General features: G+C 36.4%; 1 protein-coding gene across 6 annotated transcripts in view; it reads left to right on the top strand.

Moving 5' to 3' along the window:
- Nucleotides 1–24,389, top strand: part of CHD7 (chromodomain helicase DNA binding protein 7) — a 132,993-nt gene that overhangs the window by 93,517 nt on the left and 15,087 nt on the right. For all 6 annotated transcript variants that reach the window (XM_030011477.2, XM_030011479.2, XM_030011478.2 and 3 more), the window contains 16 exons: nt 78–192; nt 1,912–1,995; nt 2,947–3,084; nt 3,181–3,302; nt 3,780–4,023; nt 9,842–10,018; nt 11,512–11,655; nt 13,984–14,239; nt 18,825–19,035; nt 19,574–19,769; nt 19,997–20,164; nt 20,834–21,013; nt 21,301–21,411; nt 21,497–21,702; nt 22,654–22,853; nt 23,452–23,611. In XM_030011477.2, coding sequence (XP_029867337.1) covers nt 78–192; nt 1,912–1,995; nt 2,947–3,084; nt 3,181–3,302; nt 3,780–4,023; nt 9,842–10,018; nt 11,512–11,655; nt 13,984–14,239; nt 18,825–19,035; nt 19,574–19,769; nt 19,997–20,164; nt 20,834–21,013; nt 21,301–21,411; nt 21,497–21,702; nt 22,654–22,853; nt 23,452–23,611 — 2,712 coding nt within the window. The remainder of the gene's footprint in view (nt 1–77; nt 193–1,911; nt 1,996–2,946; nt 3,085–3,180; nt 3,303–3,779; nt 4,024–9,841; nt 10,019–11,511; nt 11,656–13,983; nt 14,240–18,824; nt 19,036–19,573; nt 19,770–19,996; nt 20,165–20,833; nt 21,014–21,300; nt 21,412–21,496; nt 21,703–22,653; nt 22,854–23,451; nt 23,612–24,389) is intronic.

The raw sequence follows: 24,389 nt of genomic DNA, 5'->3' as shown, positions 1-24,389 counted from the left end.
TAGTTATACTAGTTGGATATGTAGGAGTATGCAATGGAAGCGTAGTTTTGAGTAAGACTTTCTCTTTCATCTTTTAGTTCTTACCTTCATTGTCAGTGGGCATCTGTGGAAGAGCTGGACAAGGACAAGAGAATTCAGCAGAAGATTAAGCGGTTTAAGGCAAAACAGGGCCAGAACAAATTCCTTTCAGAAGTACGATTTTTTTGTTTGTTTCTTTTAGGTATTTAAGGAATATTCTTATGAATTCTTGTTGTGTATGCAAGCAGAAGATTTTGAACAACTGTGTGATATATCAGTAGCATTTATTCTGGTATAAAGTATAACCGTGCTTGATCCAAGTCTTTCAAGTTTATGAAGCTCAAGTGTTCTATCCTGACTTTATACTTTTTATTACAGGGTTTTTTTTTTCTTAAAGTGAGTGGTTAGTTGTTTGCATTGGAAGCATGACTCTTAGTGAATCAGTACCAGGTCTCTCTTTCCAGGAGCTGATTATGCCAGAAAAATGCATCACATTTTTCTGTGTTATGGACTGCTGCTCACTAGGGATTCTAAGCTTTTTATCATCAATTTAATTTCACTTAGAGCCATAAGCAGTAGTGTGGTAGGGGTCCTGTCAATAAAAGATGGGATCTGCTGATTTGTGTCTCTGAAAGCTTACCTTTTAGTAAAATGCTGTCTTTTGAGGAAAAAAAAAAAAGTTCATGTGCTACTGTATTTATTTATTTATATTTATTTTTACTATGGAGTTCAAGCTAAACAAAACCTGTTGCAAATTAAAAACTTCCATAAAGTCAGTATGGGTTTCTCATTAAGTGCATATGATTGACATATTTTGATAAAATTTACAGGAATTTGGGGGAGGAGGACTCAATGTGTTGTGCTTCTAGGAGAGTATAGAACATCTATGAACACTATGTCAGAGCATCCAAAATACTTTGAGATGATTATAAAATAGGGTGGCACATATAAAGAATTAGCTGCATCATATAATACCAATGCCTAAGAAGTAGATTAAATTAACTTTCAAGACTCCTGATATTTGAGTTTTTAAAGAAGTTAATACGTTATTTGGAATAACAGTACAGTGTATCACGTCATTAAGCAGCAGCATTGTCAAATTTAACATCTCTTCTAAGTGAAGATGCCTGGAATTGCTGCTTTTTTAAATTACTTTTTTTTTTTTTAAATCTGTTTCCACGTGGGTCACAAGTTATGGTAGATACTTGGAATTTGTTCTTGTTTTAGAAAAAGCTATCAAAATGTACAGTCTTTAGTCCTTTTGTCTGCCTTTTCTATTGGAGGGGATCTTAAAAGTATAAAATGAAACACAACGCTTTAGTACGCAAGAGAATCCTGTAAGTTGTTGAAGGCATAAGAAAGAACATAACAAATTGTGATTTTTTTTTTTTTGGTGAAATGGTGTATTCATGCAGTGTTTTTTCTCTGTTTTTGAAATAATAATCTTTGAATCTTGCTTATAAAGCAGTTAGACAATTCCTGTAGTTAAAATAATCCAAAGGCACTTAGTGTACAAGGCTCTAATTTCTTTATTGCAAGCTGTAGTTTTCAAGAATGCTAAATGCATTGCATGCCATAAGCCTTTTCGATTGCTCATTAGTGAATTGTAATTTCACACTTCATTTAAAATATTCTTAAACATTCTCTCACAGTAAAAGGTTTCACACAGTAATTAAGAGGCCCAGTTAACAAAGTCTGAGAAGTCTGATTCCCTCATGGGGAATGATCTTGCTGAATTGTAGCATTTCAATTAACATGTTGAAGTTTGCCAAATATAAATTCTATGTCACCGTGACCCAAAATATTATTGCATGGTGAAATATATAATAATTTTTCCTCTCAGGAAGGGCTAATAGAGATATCTTTTATATTTTTGCCTCTCTCCTTGAACAGATTGATGATGAGCTTTTTAATCCAGATTATGTGGAAGTTGATCGAATCATGGATTTTTCGCGTAGCACAGATGATAATGGAGAGGTAAACAAAACTTTTAGTGCATTTGTAGTCATATAGACATTGTGTTTAGAACTTACTGTTTAGAAATGTGAATGTATTAAACACTTCAGAAGCTACCAGCGTATATGTGTGTAGAAAATAGGAACATATTTGAGAAAACATTGGCTAATACAGCAATTTCCCTAAAATAAAGGGGTTTCTTTAAGAATTCCAAACTTCTTTTAAGTTACCTATATTTAAAAAATTACAAAACAAAACAAAACAAAAACAACAACAAAACCCCCTTCTGATATGTACGTTTGAGGTGGTACTTAATACTGCAGAAATACGATGTCCATGCAGGTAATACAGAATTTAAATGAAAATTGTAAGAATCTTAGCTAAATGTCATAATAGTTTAGACATTATTTAGCCTGTCTGTTGCAGAAGAGGTCATGAATTCACTGTTTCTTACTCTTTAATGACGTGTTCTGCAGAACAAGATCACTTTGTCTTCCAGGAGACTCCTTTTTGGTCCTGGGAGAATAGAAAGCATCACTGACAGTGTCAATGTTTCCATATTGCTCTGTCAGTGAATGGTGGTGTTTGGGTTGCCTGCTGGGAAGTTTCTGATGACACTGACAAGAAAAAACAGTTGACTGTTTAAATATGTGGTAAAGCATGGAAATTGTAACAGTTGGAAAATGAACATTGTTTTACTTTTAAATTTTAGTTTAACCTTAGTAATTTCAAATGTGGTGTTGTGCTTGTTTTGGTGGTAAGCCTGCATTTCCCACATTCTAATCTTACTTCGTTAGGTAGTCAAGGTGTCAGCCTGCTGTTTGCTTATCCTTTTGGCTGATTCGGACCTTCGGGTCTGGTAAAGTTTTTTGAATTGTATCTAGCAGATACAATCCTGCAGATGCCCTGAAAAAAGATTACACTTTTATTCTTTTTAAATTGTGATGTAATCTTATTTTTGTCTTAACAAAGCCTGTAACACATTATCTGGTGAAATGGTGTTCGCTTCCTTATGAAGACAGCACTTGGGAGCTCAAGCAAGACATCGACCATGCTAAGATCGAAGAATTTGAGAAACTGATGTCTAGGGAGCCAGAAATGGAGCGTGTGGTAAGAATTGGCTCTGTATAGAGGATTTTATTTGAAAATAGTAAAGTAATGTGGTCTTTCAGAAACCACTAATGGGATTTGCTGTATTTGAAACAGGAGCGACCTCCTGCCGATGACTGGAAGAAATCGGAGAGTTCCAGGGAGTATAAAAACAATAACAAACTCAGGGAATACCAGTTGGAGGGAGTAAACTGGCTTCTTTTCAATTGGTACAACACGTACGTAAAATATTGCTTACTGCTGAATCCTGCTTTGGAAATCTTTTATGGTTTATTTGAAACAATAACCTTTTAAAGTAATCTTCTAAAGGGAGGTTTTAGGATTATTTACATGACTCATTGTTTACTGCAGGAGTCATATACAAACTAATTTTGAGTGGATAACATATTGTTACATAAAACTTGAATATTTCAGGAAGATTCTTGTGGCAAATGCTTTTGTATACACATGTGTACATGCACACCCCTGCTGCCCCTTCCTCCCCCGTGTGAACTTGAGAGGTACATGAAATGGCTATATACATGCTTACTGCATGACAAATTATAACATTTATTTAAAATGCAAAAAGATTATGATGTCTTTTGAGTGTTTATTTGCCATTCTAGAAAATTCTGTTTTATTCAGTTTAGCTTCTTACTGATTTTCAATGTTTTAAGTTGGAAATAAATAATTTGGACTGTTTTTATTGTTTTCAGACGAAACTGCATTTTAGCAGATGAAATGGGGTTGGGAAAGACTATCCAGTCCATTACGTTTCTCTATGAGATATATTTGAAAGGAATCCATGGTCCTTTCTTGGTTATTGCACCGTTGTCTACAATTCCCAACTGGGAAAGGGAGTTCCGCACCTGGACAGAGTTGAATGTGGTTGTGTATCATGGGAGTCAAGCAAGCCGGCGGACCATTCAGTTGTATGAAATGTATTTCAAAGACCCACAGGTAAGAACTCTTCATGATTTTTTTTTTCTCTTTTTTGTATATGCTCTACTGTTGTTAATTAATCTAAGCATCGATTAGGTTTTTAGTACTGACGTAGTAGGTTTTAACTAATAATGAAGGCATATGTATTAATAAAGAGAGTGCTTTTTAATAGTAGCCAAGAGATTAACTGGAAATAAAGGAGGACCAAGAGTTACTGAGATGGTGCAGCTCTTGTTCAGGGTTTCACTGTTTCATGCAAGGTTTTCATTATTTTGTGTTCCTGAGGAGAGCTGGCAGAAAAGATTCTTAATGGAGAAACTACTTTAATTGTAACTAAGCTTAAAAATCAATCTTTGCCTACCATTCCAGGAAAAGACCAGCTTGCAGAAATTAAACTTGTCAATGCTTCTTCATCAGGTTTTATAAGTCATATATATTTTGAATCTGTGTTACTGCACTCATGTTGAATAGTGCTTGTGAGAGAAGGAGGGCAGGTACAGAAAAGGTTGGGGGTAGAAACAGAAAATTATTTGGAAAACTGGAGCTATAAAGAGCAACAGATCTCTACACTTAAATGCATGGCTTTGCCGAGAGTAAGTAAAAAGGATTGGGGAAAAATAATGTGCATGCATCAAGTGTTGTTGCAAAACAATATAACCCTCCTCACTTAAGAGAAAAAAAGAATGGAAGTTCAACCTGATTGGATGTATTGTGGAGTATTATTTCCAGCTGAGCTTAAAGAAGTGATAGTGGTGAATTCATATATTTAGATTTTCTGTAAAGCATTTGATTTTATGCCACTGGATATTTTGATTAATAAACTAGAATGATATAAAATCAATATGGCACACATTAAGTGGATTTAAAACTGGCTAACTGATATTTCTCGATGTAATTGTAAATGAGAAATGATTTGCATTTCCAGCGTAGTTCTTCAGGGATTGGTTCGTGTCCATGAGCTATATAACACTTTTATCAATGACCTGAAAGAAAACATAAAATCATTACTGAGGAAGTTTTCAAATGACACAAGGATGGGGAGAGTGGTAAATAATTAACACAGTTCATGGATACAGAGTAAGCTGTATTACTTAATAAATTGGATCCAAGCTAACAATACTCAGAATAGCTAAATATAGGGCTATCTGTGGACAAGGAATAGAGATGATTCTTACAGTAGGAAGAGCTCGGTTCTGGGAAGGCTGTAAGACAAATGCAGATCCTTTTGTGTCGTGACACATGACCGGTTAAACATGAGTTCATACTGTGAGACTGTGGTTAAAAGGGCTAGTGTAGTGCAAGTGTGTAGGAGGAGAGAAATCTTTATTAAAGAGTAGAGAAGTTACAGCATTCTTCTCTTTGTCAGTAATGTAGTGGGTAGTCCAGTTCTGCCTAGTTCTCACTTCCTGTCCTCAAAGAGTGTTGAAAAAACAGAGTCCTTGGAGCAAAGCTATGAGGGTGGTTGCGAGATAGAAAATACGCTTTTAGAGGGAAAGAACTGAGTAAAAACTGTTTTGAAGGTCATGACTGGAGCACAACTTGACATGCCATTAGGGCAAACAGAAATAGAATCACACACTTAAATATAGTGGAAAAACACATAGTAATTTGTAGTAGTTAGAAGTTATATCTGTAGAAGTTACAGTTTATAGAAGTTATATCTGTTTGGCCATTTTCTTAGCAATTTATCAAAGAAACTTTCAAATCAGAATCATATATGCTGTTGTTAAAGAAGGTTGATTTGAATAACAGTTGCTACACTGAGGTCTAATGGCTTATATGCCGTACGATAATAATCACATTTAGTTTCTTACCTAGATGTATAATACACAAATAAACGGGAATTGATTTGTACTTTTTCTGGTTTTAAAACTATTTCTTATCCGAGATAGGTGTTTTGTATCAAATTTTAAAATTTGGGTTTATGCAAATACTGTCTCTGCTGAAGTCTTTGCTGTGTTAAAAATCACGTATGTTTGGGTTTTTGTTTGTTTGTTATTTAAGCAGTGCTTGTTCTCAGTGTGTTCTTCCCCTTAGGATGCAGCAATTATGTAGCATGAAACCTGAAGGAGCATCATCAGAAAAATCCCTACTTACTGTGCAGGTTCTTAGTGTTACTTTGGCAATATCATTTCATTGATCTAAAGACAACTGAAAGAATCTAAAGCAAGATGCTGCAGAAAGTTTTGTTCCCACTGTTGCCATATTCTTAACTTGTCTCTTGTAATGACCATGGGAGTCATTTGACCCCATAGCAAGTAACGACAAAGCACTCATGGCACAGAAAAAGGAATCATTTTCTGCTAGCTTTGCTCCCTGAACTGGCTTAAGAGAAGAATCGGAAATTACCATGGTTGGGGATAAAGGAGAAATGGAGTGAACTTGTCCTTTTGCTGGCAGCTAGCTTAGATGTGTTATGAAATCACCTTCTGCGTTCCATTCTTTGTAAGACTGTGTCAGTTGTGAAACGCATGGTAGAAACTGAATTATGTGAAAAAAATCTCTTCATGTTCTAACTGAAAGAATCCTGATGTAGTGTTCAGTCTGGCATCCTCTAAAGTACCATCAGTGGGTGTACAATGGGGGATGATAAGGGAAAGAAGGAAGGCAGGCTTTGGCAGTATCATTTCCAGTCTCCTTTGCCAAACACATCAACGCAGACATCGGCATCTTTGGCTTTTTAGGTCTTAACATGAAAAGAGGCTTTTTGTTTCTCAAAAAGACAATTGAAAATTGAGAAAGTATGAGTGGCTTTGAAGGGCAATAATAAAAGACAGCATGCGTGAGAAGCACCTACCCCATCTGCAGTAGTGTGATTTTTCAGAGTCAACACTGGTAACCAGAGTCAAGTTGTTGTGAAAATCTAGAGAGTAGTCAATAACAAAATACATTTCTGCAGTGGTGTGACTTCAACACTAAGGACACCATGCTACCAGGGACATTCCCCTAAAATCCCTTTCTGCCTCGTTGCTTGTGAGGGTCATGTAGGGAAGCCTATTCTGGTCGTCTTGAGCAATATAGCTGAAAGGTCCTTCTGGGGGCCTTCCCCGGTTGGAATATCAAATAAACCAGTTGCTTTTCTATAGTATTCTACCTCTGAGAAAGAGTTCCGTTGTAAGAGCAGGAAAACTATATATGCCAAATAAAATTAATGATGGAGCCCTGCAAAAGAGTTGACTTGTTTGTGAGGGAAATTTACTTTGCAGTGTAATGAGGACTAAAAAGAGAAACCACCTGGTTCATGTGTAGAAACAGAATACCTTGTCCTTGGTTGATTTTAACTCAAAATAATGCTATTGATGTTCAGGACTTTTTCTGGCTTACCTGGTTCATTCCTTTTGGGCTCAGTGGGTGTTGGCTTAAGCGAGCATTTTTTTGCTTACATGGTTTTCTTCCTTGCTGAGAAGATAGTGAGCTATGAACATGTCATCAGCATAGGTTTACCTCAGACATCTGCAAAGAATGGTTAGCATGCAGCAGTTTAAGGCAGTATTTCACCAATAGGGACCCTGTCTTTCACCAAAGATGATGTTGAATTGCATTTTACAAAGTGGCTGTGACTTAGTGTATTGGGTCTGGCTGAGATGGAGTTAATAGTCCCCATATCCAGATGCCTTCTGGCTGTAGTTGGTTAACATGCACATTTCTTGCATCTGTTCTCTTGTTCCTCAAAGTGGAGTCTGAGGTTGGTGGGAAAAGACTGTAATAATCTTTCACGGTTCCCACTGGTGGAATGTACATCTTTTTAGAAGTCCAATTCTTATACACATCCAGTTGATCTTCTCAGTTTGTATCTACTAGGAGGTAATACCCCAAAACATAGCCCAGCTTTTATATTCATATCTAATTGTTGTACTTTGTGGCTACCTCTGTTGCTTGAGTTACTTCCAGAAGAACTTCCCAAACAGAACAGGAAACTGCTACCTATTGGGACGATTGATTTCCTCAAATGGAAGAACTTCTCTGAATAAATGGGTATGAAATTCCTGTGGTTCCAACATCAGAGAGAGAACTTCATTTGGATGTCACAGTGAAACAGGATAAATTGATTCCTGGTTGCCCAAGAATGCACCCGTGACAATGCTATAGGTCACTTTCCTGATAGTTTCTACATTTAAATTTCTCAAATGTGACATTAATAGGATTACTTAGGATTCTTTCCTATACTTTCCCAAGTGTTGGAGGCCTAAAACTGTTGAAGAACAACATCATTTACCTTCTAAAGCTCTTGGAACTTTCTCCTTGATTTACTCCTGTGTTCTTCAGTACAGCATTTGACTCTCTTTCAAGTAACATGAGCTCTTGTGGCAAGACCACTATGCATATTTTAATGTGAGATTTAGACAACTCTAAATATATAATCAAGGGTCCCTCTTACTATTTTTGCTTCACCTGGATGTGCTGCTTTATGTAGTGGTCATTTTTGAAGAGCACTGCTTGCTGTACAGTTGTGAGGTTGCTCATAGAACTGTTCTCCACTACTTGGAAAGAATCTCCTGAGCTGCATTCTCATATTTTCACAGTTTTGTCTGGCTCATGAAAAGGTTACAGTATTTCAATTTGCTGGCTTTGTAAGTTGCCCACTTGGTGTATCTTCATCTGCTGTTTGTTAAGTAACAACTCTTTTTCTTCCTAAGATGATAAATGTTTCTGGACTATGCCGTGAGAAAGCACTGTTGAGCAGGTCATTACTTCCTCTGAAATACTCTTGATGTGCATAGGCAGATTTAATGCTGAGTTTGGGGTATCAGGTTTCCAATAATTTTATTGAGTCAGTAGCCAGTTCTGATCCCCACAGTTTGGAGAGGATTATATGCAGGTCACTTATAAAAGGATTGAGACTTGCACATGTTTGAAGGAAGAAATGGTCACCTTACTGTAAAATATCTGTTTCTGTCAAAGTGTATTCAGTATACAACCCATGACAGTCCTGCTTTGAAAACGTAGAATGGCCTTGAACTTGTGTGATGCCCATCCTTAGACAGTGTTCCTGCACAGGCCCAGTGCCACTGGAGATACCAAGTTAGATTTTTCTTTGAACAATATCAGGAAGAAATATAGCATCATGTCAGAAAGATGTTCATTTCATGATATTGAGTAAAGTTTATTCAGGGCAGTTTTTTGAAACAGAATCTTAGTATCAGCCCTGAAAACAAGACCCTCAACTAACCACATAAATAGTGAATATGGTGCCAGACATCAAGTAAATCGTCCTGTTGAACTTTCCTTAACATTACAAACTATCAAGGAAATGTATGCAGGGATATACATTCTCCATTTAAGAGTTCAGAGATTTGCTTCTTTTCAAAGCTGTTTACTAGAATTGTAGGTGTTTTGGATACTCAATGTCCACCAGGAAAAAATTACTGTTTATTGGGAGCAAAATATTCTAGTAGTCATAAAAATGAAGCCTGAATGTACTTCTGGCTTATTTGGATTGTCTGGGAGGACCGTCACATATCTTTGATTTAAAAAAAAAAGAAAATTCTCTTGACAAAGTCTGAAAACCTTATTTGAATATTGCAGCACTACATTAATGCTTCAAGGCATTAGTATAATCCATATGAATTACATCTGAAATACTTGTATAACATCTTTGTAATGAATATGCAGTGATTCTGTGGGCCTTTTTACAGGATTAAAAACATAGCTAGCATGAAGCCAGTAGTAAACTTAGACATTTATATTCTCTCATTGAGTCAGCATTAATGACTTCATTTACTTAAAATATCTTGCCCATTGTACTGTTCTGTATTTTTAAAGAATGGATTTTGAAGATGAAACAAATGTACTTCCTTTCTTTGCCAGGCAGTTTAACTTTTGCTGTTCTTTTTAGGGTCGTGTGATAAAGGGGTCCTACAAGTTCCATGCCATTATCACAACATTTGAAATGATCTTGACTGACTGCCCGGAGCTGCGTAACATTCCATGGCGTTGTGTGGTCATCGATGAGGCCCACAGGCTGAAAAACAGGAACTGTAAGCTTTTGGAAGGACTCAAGATGATGGACCTGGTCAGTGCATACATCTCTTACATTTGTGTCTTCTGTATTTTTATTACTCCTGATTTATGGTTTTATCAAAAAGTAAAATAAAAGGTTTTCTTCTCAAGTAAAATCATCAAGTGCTAAGAAGAATGAGGGAATGCAGCTGAGAAAGTCTTTAAAATACCTGGAAGCATATGCATATATTCAGTTTTGGAGTACTGATGTTTCATAAGTCTCTTCACTGGTTTAGACCTAGAATTATGTGGATTCTGTTAAGAGAAGATAAATTTGTTCTTTCTCTCTTTTCATGTGACGTACTCCATAGTCACTTCTTCACATCTACATTTATTTAAAGGTTTAATGTGGTCAGGTGGACAGATACGGATGCAAGAGTTAAACTGTTCTGCATTAATATCAGCTCTAATGTTAATTTGTTGTGTGGCCATAAGGATGTTCTTTCAGGCTGACTAAGGAAGGGAAAAGTGAGTTGGTTTCTGATGTTTGCATAGATATGTATTATGTTATGTGCACAAAATGTGTATTAAGCACACAGAAAAAATAAGATAACAGTTTTTAAAGGTATTTACCATTTAAAAGGCAAAATAATTATTTTTGTGTGTGTGTGTGTGTGTGTGTGTGTGTTCAGAAGATTCTTTAAAAATGTGAGAGAAATGCAGTCTTGCTAACACCTGGAACTCAAAACCTGTTATTTCTGATAAGAATAAAGCAGCATAAACATTAGCTTACACAAGCAGTGGTGACCTATAGGTCACTTTTAGTTTCTTTTCCCCTGTTTGTTAAACAGTACTTTTCTTGAAGGAGTCTTGGGGCTTAAGGAATGAAAGTTTATAAATATGCTTTATACAATTTATTTATTATCATTGCTATTAGAGGAAAGCTGAGCTTATAGGTGTGGCTACAGATGGAGATACGGAACTTCTCACTTCAGTTCTTGTTCTACTACTAAATTAATGTTTGACGTTGGGCTAGTTGCTTAACCTCTCTAGGCTTCTCCTCTAAAGCAATATGCTACTTTTCCTCTTGTGTCTGCCAGTGTCATGCTCTGTTGTGTGTAGATGAAAAGTAGGACTCTGCTTCAGGGTTCCTATGTTAGAAACTTACACCTGCCCTGAAGAGATTAATGCACTGAGATCTATTGGAGGTGTAGTAAATTGATGTATTTATACTGGAAGTGATGGGAAGTTTAGCTGTTACTATGCCATTTAAAGTTCATTATATTTGTGAAAGGTCTGGGATGTTGTGGATCAGTAAAATCTCTTCTTGTATCTAGAGGACTTTTGAAGGTGCTTAAGTAGTGAAGTTATTTTTCTGGGCTATCGCTGAAGGAAGGCCAGAATACTAGTTAGAAATGTCTTGAAAAGAGCTATGTGTAAGTAGTTGGAGGAGTGGACAGGAAGCAAAGATGAGAGATACAGGGAAAAAAAGAGATAATTTTGTGTATTTCTCCATTGAAAATTAATTTAGATGGATTTGTAGGCAATTATTTCTTAACCTTTCAGGAACATAAAGTGCTGCTTACTGGAACCCCTTTGCAAAATACAGTAGAAGAGCTATTTAGCTTGCTTCACTTCTTGGAACCAGGTCGCTTCCCATCAGAAACAACATTCATGCAAGAATTTGGTGACCTGAAAACTGAAGAACAGGTAAACTTCTCCTGCACACTTACTTTTCTATTTAGATATTGTGAATTTATCTATTTTATTGTTTTTACAAGTAATGCCTGTTTACTTTTTGGAAGACCATAGTAGTTTTATCCCTGTTTTTTTATTTGTTTTAATTTTCTTAATTTTTTTTCCTTTTGATCAAAAGTCATTTTGCCTTGTCGCTATTTTTTTTATCTTTTGTCCATTGGTCATGCAGAAATAGGGAAAGTTTCCTCTCGTTAAAATGCGGTGATTAAACATGAGGGTGGGGTGTCTTCTAACAGTTGCTGGATGAAAATACTTCTAGAATTGCTTGTTCACTCTTAAGAGAATTAACTTGTCAGTTGACATTCTTCCTTAAGCATCAGTATCAGAATGAGGAGACTGTCCTCTGTAATTTCTGCGGGAGTTAACATCTGAGAGTTTTATCAGTGACTTCTGTGCAAACAGGAACATATTTGAAACCTAGTTTAGCAAGAGGCAACCAAATGGAGGGAGAGTTTTTTGACTGACTCAAACAGATTTCTCAAGCTGTGCAATAAAACAAATGCATAAATCAATGCAAACTGAAAGACCCTCAATGCAGCATGGTTTAGATCTAAAATGTAAAAGCTTCTGATGATCATACATAAAACTTAAATTTCTTCTTGTATGTATGAAAAAGTTTTAAAAAGTCAATAGGTAACAGTCAAATCACCTTAATATTATGAATAAACTGAAGCATGGCATCCTAATTTAGGAACCTTAATTTGGCCCTTTCCACCCTATGATAATCTAACGTCATGATTGCATGCCTTTTTGTATGTGACTTATGTTGGTTTTGTCTGAAAATTCAATTTCTGGTATTTCTAACTTTTGACTGCTTGAATTTTTTAACTTTCTTTGAGAGCAACTCTTCCATAGGTAATAGTCTAAATAACAAAACAGCTCTCCTCCCAGCCCCTTACCTCCTGGAAAAATCATAGTGTGTCCTGAGGGAATCATAGGATATGTTTCCACAGATTGTGCAGGCAATTGCATGCCAGTCAGAATGGACTCTGACCTGATTGGAAGTGAGCCAGCTCTGATCCAGAAGCCATGTAGCCCCGTTAATATACTGTTTGAGCTGGAGTTAATATATCCTAACTCTCAGCATAGCTTTCGTCTAGCCAGCTCAAAATGTCAGCAGAGCAGAACTGGAAATTTTTGAAGCCATACATGGAAATATCACTAAAATAATGCCATCAGCTGTTAACAGAATTGGAGCCTGTATTTCTTGGGCCAAAAAGTTTTGGAAGAAGTGCATTCTCTGCTGACAAACCATTAGATGTTTTGGAATTTGATTTATCTTTCAAGTGATGGGAGAGATAATGTGTTAATGACTTGGGTTTTCTCCACCATTCCTTGCAATCCTTTTTTTTCTTTTTTTTTAATTGTTCATCCCTCCGTACTAATTTGTCTTTTTTCTCCTGAAGTTGCTTTATTACTAAGGGAATGATGTGAATTCAGGAGAAAGTGTCTTTTGTTCATGTTTCTGCTGTGCAGCTCTGCATCAGGAGATGATGACCTATTTCGGGGTGAATTATCAGCTCTTCAACACTGAGGTGGTTTGTACTTTGAGAGACAACCTAAACCAGCCTAAATACCAGTCTTTTTCTATATGGAATATGTTTGAGCTTTTTATGTAAGGGACTTTACAAAAACTTGACAAAACTTAGCTAATTTTTTTGAGGAAAATGGGCATTTCTTCCCCTCTCCCCTATTTAGGATGTGTCTTAAAGTATATGCTGCAAAACCTGGAGACACTTAAAAATTATCAGTGTGATAAAAATTTACAGAAATAAAATGTTTTCATTTTGAGGCGAGGCCTAAATAGTTTTCTACTTAAGTGGATATCAAAACTAGGGAAATAAGAAAAGAATCAGAAGCAGATATATACAGGGAAAAAATAACCATTAAACACTGTGTTTAGTGGTTAGAAGTTAACTGGAAAGCTTGATCTTACAGTCAAATTTGCTTATATACTTGTGCTTGCTTAGGGTTAGCTTTGCATGACTGGTGTGCAGTACTGTGTCCTTGTCTAGAAGGGTAGTCCTAAGTGAGGTCTGTTTAATAACATTCATTAAACAGAAGGGTTGCACACTAAGAATTGACTTTAAATGTGTGTATGTTACTGAGTTAACAAGGATAACTCAGTCTCTGGGTCACTGAGGAAAGATTTTTTTACAAATGCTCTCTACTTGGGATCTGAGGTAGGAAACAAGGATTTTAGAATTAAGGACATTGAAAAATAAATATTTGAAGCCTTACAGTTTTAATTCAGTTATTTATTAAACGTATATTTCCTAGGTGCAAAAACTCCAAGCTATTTTGAAGCCAATGATGCTGAGACGTCTCAAGGAGGATGTAGAAAAGAACTTGGCCCCCAAAGAAGAGACCATCATTGAAGTTGAGCTGACAAATATTCAGAAGAAATACTATCGTGCTATTCTTGAAAAGAATTTCACATTTCTTTCCAAGGGTGGAGGTCAGGCAAATGTACCTAATCTTTTAAACACTATGATGGAACTAAGAAAATGCTGCAATCATCCATACCTTATTAATGGTAGGCCGCCTGTTTTTCTCCTCATTCGAAAAATGGTTGTAAGGAAGTTCAGTAAGTTAGAAGTTCTATTCTAGTGTGTCTTTTTATTTATTAATTTATTTTAAGTCGAAAAGTGAGATACCTTTTAGGCATCTGCTAGCCAGGACAGCATTGCTTTTGAAGACACCTGTGCTGCTTTTTCCAAGGCTTCCTAGCCCTGACAGAGTTCATGTTGGTATTAAAAGTTTTCCTTTCTGTTATTTCTGACAAACAAGACTTCAGTTATCATGCGGGTTGTTGGATGCTGGCATAAATTTGGCAATTTTTTCTTCAGAGATATAGTTAGCTGTTACTAATTTTCTTGCCATAGAACATTTTGAGATAGTACCTTAAAATTTCTGAATAAAACTTGTGGCGTAAGAAGTGATGAAGCCTGCTTTTGTGGCCACGTATTGGCAGCTCATTTTGCTAATTTAACTAGTCAGAAAAAGATTTGTATGAATGTCGTCTTAGACTTTAATGACAAATACTGTTTTATAGTGTATTGGTTTTAGATCAAGATTATCTATGGCAAGTTCTATAGAATCATAGAATATCTCAAGTTGGAAGGAACCCATAAGGAACATCAAGTCCAACTCCCTGCTCCTTGCAGGACTACCTAAAACTCAATCATATAACTAAGCATCATCCAGTTGTGGTGCCATGACAACTTACCTGGGGACCCTGTTCCAGTGATGGACCATATGATGAACCAGCTAGCTATAGTTGTCTGAAGTATGCTAAACTTGTATGTGTTGGTCACATCAAATCTTCCTTTCGAGGGTGTAACACAAGCCTCTGTACAGGGTTGCATTCTACTAGTTTCTTGTTTCCCAACTCTTCTTCCTTACTGTATATGATTTATGCTATGTTTGGTTAATGCTGGTTATAAGCTTCATGATGAAAGACTGTTTTATTCAAGAGCCATATGTGATTTCAGGTTTTTTATTGTATGACTTCCATATTGCAGTGCTTACTGTTTTTTCTTGACATTTTTTGTTTAAATGGGGGGTGAAAATGCTTAAACTGATTCACGAAATGACATCTAATTATATTTCATGCACAAGTAATTATTCCAAAGACATGATACAGGGTTACTCCAAAGTACTTCAGCCCAGCCATGCTGGTGGGCTGCTCAGATTCTAAACTGAGATGAACTTACAGTACAGTAGCTTTGTGGTTCTGGTGTAGGGTTTTTTTGTTTGCTGGTTCTTTGTTTTAAGTTAACCCATTATATAAATGGGTTTATCAGAAAATAGTTTAGGATGTTCAGGTTATGAGCTTCTGACCTTGATGCTTTTTACATTTCTTGGTTTTCAGCTAGTTTTAAACTTGCCATTATTTTTCCTTATTTCACGTTTGCTAAAAGAAATAAACTGAATATTTTGCTGTTACTTTGTTTTGTCAAATAGAGTTCATGAATAGTGCTTGCAGTGTTGTCTACAGAAGTGATTTTTCCTTACAAGTCTTGTATCATTTAGCGTCTGTTAGAGACTGCTGAAGTCCATGTGGCGCTATAGAAAATTTCAAGTATTTTTTGATGACTGTATCTTAACCCTAATAAAAAGGGAGGTGGGTTTGTCTCTTGAACACTTTTGCCTTTATAACTTTTTTGTGACTTTTCAACATTTGGACTTGCTTGGTGTCATGCAGCACCATGGCAGGTGGGTCAAGCCTTCTGATTTGAGGGAAAAATAAATAAATTCTATTATTAGTGTGGAGATGGAACTAAACAAGTATGTCCTTTGTAGTTCTAGGACAGAAAATAGTCGTACATCCTGTAGTTGTCTGAGCCTGAGGTTTTATTTTGTTGATCAGTAATTAACGTCTTTGTACTTAGAGTGATGGCACGAGTTTATTGTAGTTCTACCAAGAGGTCTTGCAGTGCTAGTACATAATATTGCATAGTGTTCTCCCAATGAATGATTTGTTGCAGGAGCGAGTTCTCGAGACTTAACTGCTTTTATAAACGTGTCTCTGAACCCTTCTCATTTTCTTCCAAGTTTATAGCTTTTGTGAGCAAGCAGTACTGCATGTGTATTTGAATATCCAAATAGAACACTGCATGTTTTTTTTCTGCATAAAAGTTGCAAGCAGGTCTTCTAGATAATCTTCAGTTAAGAGCCATAGAAGGTTGTATGATGGTAGTAGTATGGTAAGAGTTGAATGTGGAGTGGTTTTTTTGTTTGTGTCTTGACTGGTAGATCTGTTTTCTGGCTGGCAGAATGGTGGTCTGCTGAGACCGTCTTTGAGTAGGCTTTTAGAGGGAGTTACTGCATTTTGTGTATTCTCCAACCAACTTGGACAAAGCATTGTCTGTCATTTTTCTTAGCACTGGACTCCTTGTTTTCTCCATAGCAACCATTCTCAAGTGTTTATACCTCATTTCTCTTTCTCTGTCTCCAAGAGCCAGCAGTGGGGAGTGTCTCTCTACTTACCTACGGTGTTGAACATTGGAAAGGTTTCTTACTCTGTTCCTTATGGCCTCTTGAGCCCTGGAACCCTCTCCTAATTAAGAGTGAAAGTGGAGGTTTACCTGATGGACCAAGCACACATTCAAATACCTTCCTTTCATCCCCTACTAAAAATCAGCTAGGATAGGAACTAGTGTTACAGGCCTACAGGTACTACATCAAGTAAATTTTGGGTAACAGGCTACTCAGTGTACATCACTTTATAGCAACTGAAGTAGAAATGAAAAAGACAGGGCAGTCTTTTACAGGGTTTAGCTAGGATAAGGTTATTGAAGGAGCAGATTTTTGGAGGTTATGATCTGCTATGGAAGTGGGTCTTGCTAAGACCAAACTCTGATACTGAAAAGTCACCGTTCATTAGACCTGTTTGAGGGTTTGTTGTGGTGTGCTTGGCTTAGGTGGTTTGCTTTTGCAGATGCTGTGTTTTCATATTGGTTTACTTTGTAGTAGTGAAACTAAATTTGGATATCACAGTTGAGTAAGAAATAAATGATGTAACCAAGAAAGTTCACTGAAGTTACTGTATATGAACTACTTGACAGCCTACTATATCCTGAAATTGCCTAAGCTCAGTACAGAATCTTGAGGTTTAGTACCCAAAATTCTGCCTGTTTTACAAGATGGGAAGTGATAGAATTGAAGGGAACTTGAAGGAGTGTCTGATTGTACTATTTTCACAAGAGTTTAATTTTCTTATGTGCAAACCATTAGGATCAGTAATGCTTGGAGTAGGGAATCCAGATAAGGAAAATTCAGGGATGTAAAACTGCCTTCAAGCGTGGTCACATCTTGAGTCCATTAAGTTCCATAAAAGCTAGTAGTGCAAATGTATTTAGTAATATGAAACTGTCAGACAGCCTGCTTAGGGGAGTATCTAGTTAAGACGCCACATTACAGTAGGCACTGAACCAGCAATCACACAGGGAGGGTGCGTTTGCATGTTTGTTTACAGGTATCTACTTAGAACTGGGATATGAGATGCTCAGCAGAAGCCTGGCAGTACGCTGTTCTTCCCTCCCTCCCCCAACCCTCTCACCTTTCCTTGTGTTATTCAAAAGCGGTATTGAAGCTGAATGTTATACAAACCAGAAATACTTTATAAACTACATTTAAAAAAAAATAAAATAAAAGCAGAGGGACTGAAAAAGACAGCTCCAAAAAGGGGTTTATTTGGATGTGAAATAAGCTTAGAACGAAGACTCCTAACCTTTTACATAGCCAAGAATAGTAAACTGATAATTCCTGGAATAGTCCACTGTTTGTAGAAGTGACATAAAAAAATGGAATAAAAACATAGGAGAGGTTGAAGAGAAAACTTGAACTTAGTCTGCAGTCTTCAGGTAATGAGCAGGACTAGGAAATACTTGCTGCTGTGCATATCATTCATAGGCAAAGGAATTGGTAAGAAAGAACTTTTGACTAATTCTGGAAAGAATATATACATTGGATAGCTTCATCAAAGTGAACAAAAAAATACATTCAGGGAGAAAAGAAAGCTAAATAAAAGGTAAAATAATTATTTCACAGCTGCTTATTTCCACCACCACCACCCCCCTCCCCAAAACTAGTTTTTTCATTGCTTGGATTTTAATTCTATAATTAATAATGGAAGGAGCAGGTCCAGGTCATGCCTGTGTTTAAGCCTGGTTTTGGTTTTGGAAGCACAGACATCAAATGTGATTTGTATTCCTTGTATTTTCCTGTGGAAATGAGATTTTTTTTTTTTTCTTTCATGTTGCATTTTAAACAGAAAATCCATTTGATCATTTGGAATATGGTTTACTTTTTCATCTTTTTTTCTTAATTTTTCATAAGTTTGTGTGCATCAAATAGTTGTATGAATTTATTTAGGAAAGGGTTTACTCACGTTTAAAAGATTTAAAGAAAAAGAAAAACCTGTTCAAAGTTACTTTTTATTTATGCTATATTTGTGTATATGTTTGCCTTAAATTTAAGCTTAATATTTTTTATAAATGTTTATTCACATAATGCTTAAAACATTCCTGCAATTTCTATAGGGTATTGAAGGCGAGCTCATTGTTTATTAATAAAACCCTTTGCAGTGTTCATGTATTGCTGTCCAATCTTTGCAGGTGCTGAAGAGAAAATTTTGGAAGAGTTTAAAGAAACACACAATGCCGACTCTCCAGATTTTCAGCTCCAGGCAATGATCCAGGCTGCTGGCAAGCTAGTACTGATTGACAAGCTGCTGCCAAAACTGAAGGCTGGTGGCCACAGGGTGCTTATCTTTTCCCAGATGGTGCGCTGCTTGGACATACTGGAAGACTACCTCATTCAAAGACGGTGAGAGCAACAATATAATACAATTCTAAATAAACTGTGCTTTCCTCAGTGGCCAGAGTATTTAACCTGTGAGTAATCCATATTGAAAAGGGATGAAATTCAAACACTTTACAGTATTTTCAGTAGCTATCTGACTAAAGGGAAAAGCATACCTGTAAGTTGCAAGGACTGAGATTTTTCTTTCAGGTGAATACAAAGTGACCTCACATGGGGAACTTTAAACCTCTTAGTTTTCTACTCAGTTAAATGTTTTGTACTCTGTTAAATACTTTGGTGGCTGTAGAGTTTTTTAGCTTAAGCCTGAATGTTTATTTCATTCCTTGGAGAGAAAGTCTGTTCTTTACCAAAAGGCACAAAGCAGGAGACAAAGTAGTATGTCTTCCACTGATGAAGTTAGTGGATGCAGGAACAGTCACTCAGTTTGTTGTAGTTCTTTTGACCCTATAGTAGCATATTTTCCTTTTTTTTTAATTGCATATTCGTACAAAGAAACAATGCATTGCAGTAAAGTTCTCCTTATAATGTGTCTTTATTTCAGGTACCCATATGAACGAATTGATGGCCGAGTAAGAGGCAACTTGCGTCAGGCAGCTATTGACAGGTTTTCAAGACCTGATTCCGATAGGTTTGTTTTCCTGCTGTGTACAAGGGCAGGAGGTTTAGGCATTAATCTTACCGCTGCTGATACCTGCATCATTTTTGATTCAGACTGGAACCCCCAAAATGACCTCCAGGTAATGTTACAAGAGATGATTTTATTGAAAAGTTTTCTTTGTCTTTTTGCTGTGAAATTTTCTTCACCTACAAGAGAAATTATCCATTTTCCTTCTCTTAAAAGCATAAAGATTATTATTTATATTGAAACCAATAACTTCTAAAGTAAGTTCTCTGTAGTGATTATTTTAATTTTTTTTTCTTCCTTTTGTCACCTGTAACTGAGTATCTGTCTTTGTTTCATCAGGCTCAAGCACGATGTCACAGAATAGGACAGAGCAAATCAGTGAAAATTTACCGGTTGATAACAAGGAATTCTTATGAAAGGGAAATGTTTGACAAAGCTAGCTTGAAACTTGGTCTTGATAAGGCTGTGCTACAATCTATGAGCGGAAGAGAAAACGCTACAAATGGGGTGAGAATTAATACATTAAGGTGCATGATCAACAAATGCTACAAATGTGTAATGCTTTTCTTGCTTGTTTGCATTTTAGCTGGAGAACAGTGGTTTTCAGATGGAGTATGGCATGTATGTTAAAGTAGGGTTAATTAAGTGCAAGGCTACATGAACTAACTCAGCCTACCTAATGGCTCACTTATTGCCAAAAGGGGGCGGGTGGAGTCATGTTCCCTCAATCTTCATCCATTCTCATCATTCCGCCCTTCACATTATGTTGATCCTGGCAGTTTTTGGAGTTCTAGTCAGCTTTTTCTGGTCTAGCCTTTTTGCTTTGGACTTTTTTGCTTTAGCTTTTTATCAGGTTAGTAAGTTAAATCTGCTCGCGGGAGGAGTTTAGCAGTCATCAGAGCTAAAGGGATTCAGTGACAATGAATTATTAAATTGTTTAAACCACTCATATAACCTCACCCTAAGAATTGTGTTGTTCGTATTCTTTTAAAGGTGACTTCAGCATGAATGTTTAATTGACCGACACCACATTATCTTAGAGTTTCAGTTCTTAAAATGCTAAATAAGAGGACAGTCAGTCTGATTATGCTGGTTGATTGATTATGCTGGTTGATTTTACATTGGCTGATGTCAAAAAAAAAAACCCAACCCAAACCCCTCTCTTGCATGTTACAGGTGCAACAGCTTTCTAAGAAAGAAATAGAAGATCTTCTTCGAAAGGGGGCATATGGTGCTCTGATGGATGAGGAAGATGAAGGGTCTAAGTTTTGTGAAGAGGATATTGATCAGATTCTCTTAAGGCGAACACACACAATTACTATTGAATCTGAAGGAAAAGGCTCAACATTTGCAAAGGTGTGCATTGACATTCAGAGGAAAATTAATGAAATGTGACCAGGATAGATGAAAGTAGTATTAAATTGCCTTCTGTGTCAATTTAGTTTTTCAATGTACTTGTTTCAGATGCTTTCCTCACAAATGTTGGGGTAGCTGTATTTCCAGTCATGATAGTTTCCAGGCTTGCCTTTTTTTTCTTGAAACTACCATTTTATAAGTCCTAAGTATTGTATTTACCAGTGAAAATAGATGTTCTTTGTAGCATGCAGTTAAGAAACCAATGCATGTGTTTTCACATCTACTAGGCTAGTTTTGTTGCATCTGGGAACAGGACAGACATTTCCTTGGATGACCCTAATTTTTGGCAGAAGTGGGCAAAGAAAGCTGAGCTGGATATTGATGCTTTAAATGGAAGGGTAAGAGCTTTATGATAGCTCCTAGTACAATTAAATTGAAGATTTCCCCCCCTCCTAAATTTCTAAATTTTCACTTTCATTTTAGAATAACCTAGTTATAGATACACCAAGAGTAAGAAAGCAAACCAGACTCTACAGTGCAGTCAAAGAGGATGAACTGATGGAGTTTTCAGACCTGGAAAGTGATTCTGAAGAAAAGCCTAGCACAAAGCCCCGTAGGCCTCAGGACAAATCACAGGGTTATGCAAGAAGTGAATGTTTCAGGGTGGAGAAGAACTTGTTGGTTTATGGGTAAGGATATACAGATTAAATATACTGATTGTGGCTAAAGAACTGAAAATATGGAAATTACATATAGTAAATAACTCATCCTTCTCTTGGACACGTTCACATAATCTCTTTACTGTGTAGCCTTTACCTCATTGCACTGCAGACATGCCAGTGAGATTTTAAGTTGCAATATATATAAATTGCTTATATATCTGTTGTTTAGCTTAAAGTATCTGAGTGTCTCACAGATGGCTATGAGCTCACTGGTAAGATATGTAGTTTTGTGATGACAGAATATTTGTTTCTGGTTTCTTATAGTGTAAAGAATTCCTGAGTTACCAAGGTTTAATCTTTTCTAAGTGTTGTGGAGAATAACAAAGTGTATTTGTAAAGAAGAATGTGGCTGTGAAATCAACAGTCAGTCTAGAGGTTTTCAACATAGATTCTGGTATTTTGGCACCACTTAAGTTCAGCTGTTTGATACTTTATATTTTTCGCCATTGGATTTACCAATTTGAATTTTATCTCTTTGCAAGCAAGTAGCTATATTTGACTGCTAACATGGTGGGCTTCAGAATGACTCTTTATTTTAGGAAATTGGCGTGCAACAATTGCTAATAATGGATTTCAGGATCAAAATAAAAATCCCCAAATCCCATGATTGTAGGAACTGGTTGAATTTCCTAGTCATAGCTGACTGGGACCATTAGAGTTAAACATATGTACTTTATTATTTTGAGTGTAGTTCAATTGCAGCTTTACGAGCAGTGAACTTATTGCCTGTTCTGTAAAATAAACGTTCTTAACTCTTTGGTGCTGGAGGTTGGATTCCCTGACATAACCTGCAAATGCAAAATGCATTAGTGCTAACACAGGAGGTCCCAACTTGCTTGGTACCTGGAGTTAAATTGAAAGTCACAAATTAAAATACCAGTGCCCTGGCTGTTGTACTGAACATATTTTTTCTTATAGCTGGGGTCGATGGACTGACATCCTCTCACATGGGCGCTATAAACGTCAGCTAACAGAACAAGATGTGGAAACCATCTGCCGGACTATCCTCGTATATTGTCTTAATCATTACAAAGGGGATGAAAATATCAAAAGTTTCATCTGGGATCTGATCACTCCAACTGCAGATGGACAAACTCGAGCTTTGGTTAATCATTCCGGTATGTCTACCACAGTCAAATAATGATGCTAGTAAATAGGAAAGAATTGCTTCAGACATGCTATGTATTTAGTTTAAACTATAGCCATTCTGACATGTCGTAGGATCTTGTCAGATTTTATGAATAAGGTGGGCTTTGACTTGGTCTGTACTTAAAGGGGAAGTCTCCCTCAGACATTTTGTGAATGCAGTGCTTTTCCCTTAAATCAGTTTTGAACAAATATTGTAGCATAATTTTTATGTGGCACCTACTGCTGGAGTTAATCTCTTTCAAATTGCCATAAAACAGAAAGCCTGTTTCCTTATGGCCGTTCAGATTCATGAGAGTTTTTACAAGAAATATTTATATAACACCATTTTCTGGCTAGTGCTCTGAATTTTTGAAGTCTTCACACCTAAATTTGCATGAAAGTTTTGGTTGATTTTGTTATTTGCAATTTTCTTTACTGAATTATGTTGCTGTTCAGTTTTTGGTGGTTATGTTGCCCACAAAGGAATTAAATAGCAGTGATACTTAGCTTTAAATGTCTGTCTGTAATACAGTTTGGGGTGAGGGCTTTTCTATTCAGATTGTTTAAGAAATATTGGGGTTTATATAGGTCTGTCTGCACCAGTGCCCAGAGGGAGGAAAGGCAAGAAAGTAAAAGCCCAGAGTTCACAGCCAATGCTGCAAGATGCTGATTGGCTCACAACCTGTAATCCAGATGTATTATTTCAAGAAGACAGCTATAGGAAACATCTCAAACATCACTGTAATAAGTAAGTATTAATAAATATTTTGAGGTTTTTTTACTACATGCTTTTGAAAAATCCCTGACTTTTTGGATGTTTTTAATAGAACACAGGGCCGTTTAATAGGATGTAAAGGCCATTATTACTGTTTAATTTGGGGACAGTCATCTTAACAGATATCTGGATACTTCTGTAAGCTCTTTATGACTGATCAGCAATTAAAACAGTTCTGAAGAAAATTGTCTTCTACTTACTAAATAAGAATGGAATCAGATGAGGTTATTCTTTTTACCATATAAAGGAAAGACTATATCCCTACAGTATGTCTATTTCTCTTGACAATTGGCTATCTTTAAACAAAAGCTGTTTGTTCTTACCCTTCTTGTGGGGTCTCTCAGGCTGATGTCCTTGAAGTTCTGTTCCTTAGATGTTAAACTCAAATATCCAGTTCTTAGTTTCCAGAGTTTCATGTACTAGTTCACTTATGTGTGGGTGTATCTCTTCGCTCTTTTTCTCCCTTCCTCTCTTGCTCTCCACATTATACAGAATATTCCTCCTTTTCTCCTTTGTTTGAGATAAAATGTCTCACCGAGCTCTCTTACCTGAATCAGTGCCCTGATTTGATTTTTGAAATTCCAAATGTGTTACTAAACCGAAAAACTTTGGGGATAAAGATCATTGTATTTTGATTTGGATGTTACGTTGTTTTATTGTTGCATGAATGTCTCTTAAGAGCCTCTCTTACATTCTTTTAGCTTTTGTTTTGTAATATCTTAGTTATTTTTCTGTCAGCTTCCTTTGACAG

Source organism: Aquila chrysaetos, chromosome 4 (genome assembly GCF_900496995.4).
Source record: "Aquila chrysaetos chrysaetos chromosome 4, bAquChr1.4, whole genome shotgun sequence".
NCBI lineage: Eukaryota > Metazoa > Chordata > Aves > Accipitriformes > Accipitridae > Aquila > Aquila chrysaetos.
Note: the sequence above shows the minus strand (reverse complement) of the source record. Positions and strands in the feature narration are given on the sequence as shown.